The 8,430-nt window shown below is 38.1% G+C and overlaps 1 protein-coding gene across 1 annotated transcript; it reads right to left on the bottom strand.

Annotated features, from left to right (window-relative positions):
• Positions 1-4,447: 4,447 nt before the first annotated feature.
• Positions 4,448-6,285, bottom strand: LOC133726903 (probable copper-transporting ATPase HMA5). The gene is made up of 6 exons (XM_062154537.1): positions 6,272-6,285; positions 5,997-6,112; positions 5,753-5,761; positions 5,408-5,530; positions 4,800-5,282; positions 4,448-4,693 (listed from the first exon to the last, which is right to left on the bottom strand). The coding sequence occupies exons 4-6, from the start codon at positions 5,456-5,458 to the stop codon at positions 4,532-4,534; spliced, it is 696 nt and encodes a 231-aa protein (XP_062010521.1). The 5' UTR covers positions 5,459-5,530; positions 5,753-5,761; positions 5,997-6,112; positions 6,272-6,285; the 3' UTR covers positions 4,448-4,531.
• Between the last annotated feature and the right edge of the window lie 2,145 nt (positions 6,286-8,430).

Raw genomic sequence — 8,430 nt, 5'->3', positions numbered from 1 at the left:
CTATGTCTGAGTCAAAGTAGTTGGTTGCTGTCTTTAAATGGATAGATATGTAATAACCGTATATATAGAGGTTATTTGGTTATTTGAATTGGGAAAAAAACTACCCATTTGTAATAGAATAAAACTACAAAACTGCAGCAGTTTGGGGGTGTGAGAAAACAGAGAGAGTTGAGAGAAAAACGGAAGTTCTTCTCTGTTGAGATTGGGTGAGAGAAATTGTACAAAATCCTTCTCTTTGATAGTGAAATTGAGTGGTTCCATCTGCTCCCCAGATGTAGGCAAATTGCTGAACTGGGTAAACACTTTGCTGTCTTATTTTCTCCATTCTTGCATTTTAGTTTATCTGATATTACTTTGGATTGTGGTTGGGTTGTTCTGTATCTATTTGTTGGTGTAATTTTGTGAACTTCTGCTACTGGTTTGTCTTCTTGGTGTCTATTTGGCACAACAGCTTGTACTTCCTTGTTATTCAATTATAAGTGTGAATTCTAGTCACCTGCTTCATCTATACCTCACAACCTAATTAATCATCCCGGCCTCTTCCCAACACTAGCTCCATGGTGTGGTTGCAATGGAGATCGATTTGGTCGCTGGTCAACATCGATCAAGACTCAAGAGTATAGTAAAGCTGTTCCAGTTTGTTTCGATAGAGGGCCAGTAATTTTGATTTGGTAACTTCGTTAGATAACGGCGAGTGGTTTACACAGGCTGTTAGTTTTGTCAATACAACTTTACTGACGATGAACAAGCTCCCTTAATTGTAGCTTTAAAATGAGTAATTACTAGCAAATTGACCCACGCGATGTTGCGGGTTTTTTTTTTGTTTCATATATAATAGATGAATACTCACAAATAAAAAACATTGGCGCTACTTGATTAGAATATGATTTGTTTTGTTGTTAATAATAGATTAGCAACAAATGTAATACAATAAATAATAAACTTTTTCCATAATTTGTAGAAATTTATAAATACAAAACATATATAATTGTTCTCCCTTAAAAAAAAAAAAATAACTGAGAGGATATGATAGAATTGTAATTTCAGTCAAAAGTCAGGGACAAAACCGTCACTTCATTGTCCCATAAACAGTAATAAACAATGCTTTAGCATATGTAGAATTATGGTCGACAAGCTAAGATTTGATGAAACTTGAAACCAATCTTCTTTCTTTTTTTTGGTCTGAAACCAATCTTCTTGAAAAGTGAAAATTTTAAACAGGCATGAGAAACTTTTGGCTCTTAGAGCAACATATTAATTAATTAGGTCTTCTTCGAGCATTTGAATATCATAGACTTCTTTCTAGCTTCTTGCCTTCGTTACCGACAAAACTCGTAGTACCAATGGACTTTAATACTTACGACGTACAACGAGGCATATAAAATATTGGCGGAGAGCTCCATTTTTATTTACACATGAAGCATGCGACTGATGCGAGTTTGTTCTCTCTCTCCCTCCCTCCCTCTCTCTCTCTCTCAAATATATATGCACAAAGCTAGACAAAAGCTAGATTCCAGTCCGCGTCAATAATACTGCCTTCGATCTGTGCCTTAATTTCTCGATATTCACTCTCATACCTACCTATATTACATACATAAACGTAAAACTCGTTTACTTGTTTATTAATTATTAGTATGTTTCCAGTTTAGAGAGTGGAAAGAAGAAAACACGTTTCTCTTAATTTGCATCCCTTTCGCCCCGGCCATCTGGATTTGCTTGTATTTCTTCTGAGAAATGGAATAGTTTCTGTATATGAAGTAAACCATGAGACCAAACAAGAAGATATATCATTCTACTTTAGTAATTTTATTAAGGGAAAAATTCACTAACGGTGTCTGGACACTTAGGGGACTTTCAGAATGATACCTGAACTTACAAAGTTATCAATGTGATACCTGTACTTATTTTTTCATATCAACGTCGTACCTACGACCAATTTCCGTCACGGAGCCGTTAAAATTTTGCACGTGCGGTGCACGTGAGTCACTTAATGAAGACAAAAAGACCGATTTACCCCCGGCCATCTGGATTTGCTTGTATTTCTTCTGAGAAATGGAATAGTTTCTGTATAGGGATTGGAGAATTTTTCGAACAGTACATGAACTAAAGGTCACTGTGAATTAAGGTTCCTCACTTTACACTAATTACATTTCGGTACCTGGACTATAAAACCCGACACAGTTTTGGTACCTGCCGTCAATAACTCTGTTAATTTGCATGCCACATGACATATTTTCAAGGGTAAAGTTGTCTCTTGACTATTCATCTTTAGAAAGTCTTTTTTTTTTTTGATAAAAAGGAAAAGAAAATTGATGGTGCGATCTTGACCGTAGATCCACCTTTGGAAAGTCTTTTTTTTAAAAAAAATAAAAGGTTGGGGTTATTCCACTGCACGTAGATCCATTCTCTTTTCTATCTCCAAACTCAGTTCTCCGATTCCATGGAGCACAACTCGAATCTCCGCTTCAAAGAGATCAAAAACACAAAAACGACAATAGAGGTTCTCATCAGGAACTGAAAAAATGAGTTGGGTGTGACTGTTTCTACCAAAAGAGTAAAGACCATGACCGAGTTGCGTTTTTGACTCGGTGGCCGGGACTCACTACCTGACCGATTCGATACCAGAGATGCTCATTGAACGAAGCAGCTGTTAATATGACTTGAGGGAAGCTGGTGGCGCTGGAGATGGATGCCTTTACCGACGTCAGCGATGCTGTGAAGAGCCTTTGACCACCACTCGTAACTCGAATTACCGAGTCAGGGAATCGGAGGGGCCGAGCTATCAATTTGGAGATTCAAAGACTCAACCTTTTCTTCATTTGTTTATCTCCAATTGCAGCCAAGCTATCAATTCAGTTTTCTGGGTCAGGAAACCATGGATTGAAGATCAAAACTTTGAGAGAGAGAAGAGGGAGAAGAAGAGGAATGAAGGAAGAAGAGAAAGAAAAATTGGGTCGGCTTGGTTGGAGGCTGGGGCGTGGTTGCGACGCAGGCTCAGCTCGGAGAGACTAGGGCGGCTGACGGCGACTTGGCCTGGAGGAATGACAACTACGGTTTATCTGGGCTTCTGGGCAGTAGGTGAAGGCAAAGCGGAGGAGATCAAATCATTAAGTGAGAGTCTTGAATTAGGAGATCGGATGAGCACAAGCTATTTTTTGCTTAAATTGCAGAAAGCAGGGAAAAGAGATTGGAGCTGAGATTTGATCATGAACAGAGAGAGCTGCTTAGATTGCAGAAAGCAGGGAAAGGAGATTGAAGCTGAGATTTGATCATGAACGAGAGAGAGACAGACAGAGAGAGAGAGAGAGAGAGAGAGAGAGAGAGAGAGAGAGAGAGAGAGAGAGAGAGAGTGAAAATACCAAATTACCCTTTTGAAAATGAATAATGACATAAGGTTAACGGTGTTATTAACGATAGGTACCAAAAGTGTGTCGGGGTACTGAAATGTAATTAGTGTAAAGTGAGGAACTTTAATTCACAGTGACCTTTAGTTCATGTACTGTTTGAAAAATTCTCCCTTCTGTATATGAAGTAAACCATGAGACCAAACAAGAAGATATATCATTCTACTTTAGTAATTTTATTTTATTAATTACAACATGAAGTACATATAAACTTAGAAAAGCAGCAGCAGGTAATTAACTGTTTATTAATAGGCTTCGTGTTTCTTAAGGGGTTTATATAATACAGGGCACAATCATTAATTAATTATAAGGGCACGCAGCTGAAATTAGTGCGTAGCAGCAATACGCATATGGCATGATCGAGCTTGTACAGGCGAGAAGATTTCCTTGTTCCTCGATCCCTCCATCTTCACCTAGAACGTAGCTGGCACGATCAAATTATTAAAAAAAAAAAAAATTAATTAATTAATAAAGACACCCCAGCTGCAAGAGACACAAATGATTGGTGCCAAACTAATTTAATTTGTTCATAGGTATATCACAAAATAAATAAAACTTGCGCACTTGGATTTCATGTAAAATACACTACTAGCAAAACGGGCAACTCACACAGATTTAAATCTGTGTGAAATACTAGCATTTCACACGGATGTCAGTGTGTAAAGGGCTTTACCTACAGTGCAGCTACGGATTGTTTTTCGGTTGCCTTCGGAGGGGGCGCTAATGCTCTACTCACACGGTTTTGGGAGTCCGTGTGAAATTTTTTGTGGGTCCCACTTGTTTTCCTGATATTTTGATATCCTAATCAGTGTGAAATATATGCCTAACTCACACAGATTTCAGTGTGAAATATATTCCTAACTCACACAGATATCAGTGTGTAAGAGTGGTGCTATTCAAAAAAAAAATTGGTGCTAAATTATTACAGAATAATTTTTTTTCAATATACAATTCCATTAATCAGAATCCAAACAGTAACATAATTCACAACCCAATCAATATTGTACCCACAACTAACTAATGTCATTTCCATCAGAAATTAATACTGGAAACAAAAAATCTCAACCATATATTGATCAATTTACTCCAATTATCTGAGACAAGTTCCCTCTATAAACTTGTCTTTCTTACAGAAAATAAAGAGGAAACCTACTCTTCATTAGCACAATGTCTGCTGCCTCAATTGCAATGTTAGTGCCAGCACCAATTGCCATTCCTACATCTGCCGCCACAAGTGCTGGTGAGTCATTGATGCCATCTCCCACCATCGCCACAGTGTAGCCTGAAGCCTATGAATAAGATATTTGAAGTTTATAACCTGTTAGCATAAGTGCATAACTAACATAAACATGAATGAACTTAAGGACTTCCTCATGTAATAGTCATTGTATGTACCTGCAATTCCTTCACTTTCTCTGCTTTCTGGTGATCAGGTTTCGCTTCGGCTATAACAGTATCAATACCAACTTCATTGGCAATAGAATTTGCAATTCCCCAATTGTCACCTGTCACCATTATGCTTCTAACATTCATTGACTTGAGTATGGTAATTACTTCTTGAGCACCTGGTTTCAGTGGATCAGATATTGCTAGAACTCCAGCCACTTCTCCATCTATGGCTACTAGAATCCCAGTTTGAGCCAGCCCTTCAGCTTCTGCTAGGTAGTCTTCTGCATCGAGTGGAACTGCAATGTTCTGGTCCGCCATCAAGCTCTTGTTCCCCACAATTATTTCCCTGCCTTGAACAATAGCCTTCACCCCGTGACCAATAATGGAGGCAAAGTCATGCGCTTCTGGCCCGGCTGGATTCTCTTCATCTTCTCTGAATTTTTTGGCATACTCAACAATGGCCTTGGCCAAGGGGTGTTCACTGTTAACCTGAAATGTATGCGTCATAAAGAACTGTTAACATACATGCTCAGATGTTGATTTGATTCTGAAAAACATTTCAGTCCATCTAATAAAGTAGATATAGCAATTGCTTACACAGGTTAAAAGCCTACCTCAGCTGCAGCAACAAGTTCATAGAATTCTCGAAGCACTATATTTTTCATGAGTCGTGTGTTAACAACCAGTGGCTTCCCAATTGTAAGAGTCCCTGTCTTGTCGAACACAATGCAGTCCACCTACAACATCAATAATCACATTCATAGGAAGCAAACCCAAATTTTCTGGGAGGGCATGGTCATCAAGGTCCACAACTTGGTGAACCAAATAAAAATATACAGCAGCAGTTATAACTTGAAATGAATATATACAACTCTTCAGACCTTTTAAAAAAAAAAAAAATTCTTTGTCGATGCAACTTCATAATGGGTGAAAATGCAAAAAAGATGAAGCTCTCTAACCTTATGTGCCTGCAGATATCAAATTACATGAAGTAACAATTATTAGCCATTGATTTCCTAGCAAAAGAAAAGGACAAGCTTCCTTCAAATACTCCGCAAATGAGCCAAATAAAGAACATGGCAGCATATTCAATATCCTCCAGAGCCATACAATTCCCAAGTACAAAAACCAATGTTGTCTAACACAAAAAGCTGTCAATTTCTTTACTCAAAAGTGAACTTCCAAATTCAATGCAGAAAGCACCTGTTGATGATATTGAAATTGCAGGCCTGAGGCCAGATAAGTAGACAACTGGCCAACTGCAAATCTTGATGAGGTTGCCGAAGACCCAGTGTCTTGACTTTCAGCAATGCAAGAACCTGCAACACCAACTACACATCACTACTTAACGAATAAGATCATTCAAAACTCAATTGCAACTATCTATCCCCAGAAACATGTCATTATTACCACAAGATACCCAAAATCTCAAAAAGATGACCTGCTTCTGAAACGAATTATGTGAGCAATGTCATTACCTTTATTTTTTTTCAAGCTTTCTCAAACGAATTGTGGCCCTCTGCTTCTGAGGTCTGAGGCCTTCTCCTCATGAATCATGAATCATACAAAGTTACAAACTGCAATTGAAGAAGAAATCAACATTATACGGAAACCAAGTTATCAAACCCATTTCTAACTACCCAATCACTCAATCAGTATCATTACCTTTATTAAAATCAAGTAATCAACATCAACTCATCAACATCAATACACCATGTCACCATCAGTTAATCAGTATCCATACTCCATACTCCATAGGCCAAGCAATTATATCATTTCTGCAAATCTGCAATTTAGCAATTATACCATCAACATCAGTAGGACAGTAGCACCAACCGAAATCGAAACCATTGGCCATTACCCATTTCAATTTTCAAGTTTTCAACTATAAAACTTAAAAACCAACAAGAACTCAGAACTGATATAGACATATAGTGATATAGATTAAATGGAAGACAAGAATCACAACTTCACAAGATCAATCATCAAATGGAAATCAGGAAATCGATTATTTACTAATTAAAACTCAGAACTTCAGAAATCAGAACTAGGGAGAGAGGGATGGTGAGATACCACGGAGACAGCCAGACGGCCCAGACGGGTTGCTGGTGGCGGTGGGGAGCTCGGAGACCGGACTACCGGAGATCGGTTGCTGGTTCCAGGCTTCCAGCCTTGCACTTTTACAGATCGCCGGGTCGCTGAGTCGGACTGCTCTGCGCCTCTGTGCTCCAAGAGTCCAAGTCTCCAGACTCCAAGTCGCGGCGGTAGGAAATTCATACCAACAAGCTCATCCATGGCGGTGTGAGGTGTTGAAGATCGTGGGCAAGCGTCAGAAACAACAGAGACGGAGAGTTGGTGTGGGAGCCTGTGATCACGGGTTTGAAAGGAAAAAGAGGCTGAAAGGGTATTAGGTTTAGTATATTTGTCAAGGGCAGAGTGTGTTTTTTTTTTTTTTTTTTTTTCAGAACAATATAATTTTTTGTTGCCACTGAAATCCGTGTGAGATACATTCAAAACTCTCACTCATATCCGTGTGAGATACACATTTGAAGATTTACACAGAATTCCGTATGCATATCTTTTTCTCACACAGATGTCTGTATCTTCATTTATCACAGATATCTGTGTGAGAAAAAAATTCACACAGATGTCTGTATCAAAATATTTTAGCTACGGACAACCGTCCCTGTACAATTCATATAGCGCAAAAAAAAAAAGATTTTTTAATAAACTAATATTTAATATATACAGAAATATGTGTGAATTAAACTTCACACGGACAACCGTGTGAGTTGATAATAAAATATTTTAATTTTCACACGGAAGTCTGTATCTGATGTTATTTCACACAGACTTCTGTGGCTATTGTTATTCCATAAACTCTTGTGGACCCAATTTTACTTATTTCACACGGTTTTCTGTATATATTGCCAATACACACTGATGTCTGTGGCTTTATAAAATCTGTGTGAATTAAATCTGTGTGAGATGCCTGTTTTGCTAGTAGTGATATATGTAATATTATGTCAAAGAAAAACAAATTACACAATAATTTCCAATTACGCACAAAACTTGAGAGATCTCTAAAAGTCTAACCTAGACAAGACAACTAGACATTCTAGAAACCCAACATTCTAGAAACCCATGCAGAAAATGTGAGCTGCATTTAAAAGAAGTTTAATTACTTCCACTAGCATACGTACTGTATGTTCATGTGATCCAACGTACATTATATTGATGCATGTTAGATATGCCCCATTTGCGACCTATCTATGGAAATTGTAAAACATAAATGACAAAATCTATTCTATGCTGAAAGGGATGGCAAGAATGTCGACGGACGTCGGTTGCCGGTATCGGAATTGTGTGGTTGATTTGCATTCCTCTAAACAAATGCTAAGATCAAGTTACAGACATTAGTTTAATCATATGTAGATGTGACTTGTGAGAATAATTAAAGAACACTCCACCCACCAGACATTCTACAGGGCCGGGAAATTATGCGTAGCTGGGCATGCATATATAAATCTCGTGTAGGATCTATCTACTCAAAATATGGTAATTCTGATCCACAGAAACGGTGCATGTTGAAAGGGATGCATGGCAGATTAAAAATGAAAACAGCTGACACCGGATT

The sequence above is a fragment of the Rosa rugosa genome, chromosome 1 (assembly GCF_958449725.1).
Source record: "Rosa rugosa chromosome 1, drRosRugo1.1, whole genome shotgun sequence".
NCBI lineage: Eukaryota > Viridiplantae > Streptophyta > Magnoliopsida > Rosales > Rosaceae > Rosa > Rosa rugosa.
This window is presented reverse-complemented; position numbering and strand designations above follow the sequence as displayed.

Coding starts and splice junctions, on each gene's coding strand:
- LOC133726903 (XM_062154537.1), bottom strand. CDS start 5,458: ATGAAAAATATAGTGCTTCGAGAATTCTATGAACTTGTTGCTGCAGCT. Junction 5,283..5,407: donor AACTTGTTGCTGCAGCTGAG/GTAGGCTTTTAA, acceptor CATACATTTCAG/GTTAACAGTGAACACCCCTT. Junction 4,694..4,799: donor AGAAAGTGAAGGAATTGCAG/GTACATACAATG, acceptor TCTTATTCATAG/GCTTCAGGCTACACTGTGGC.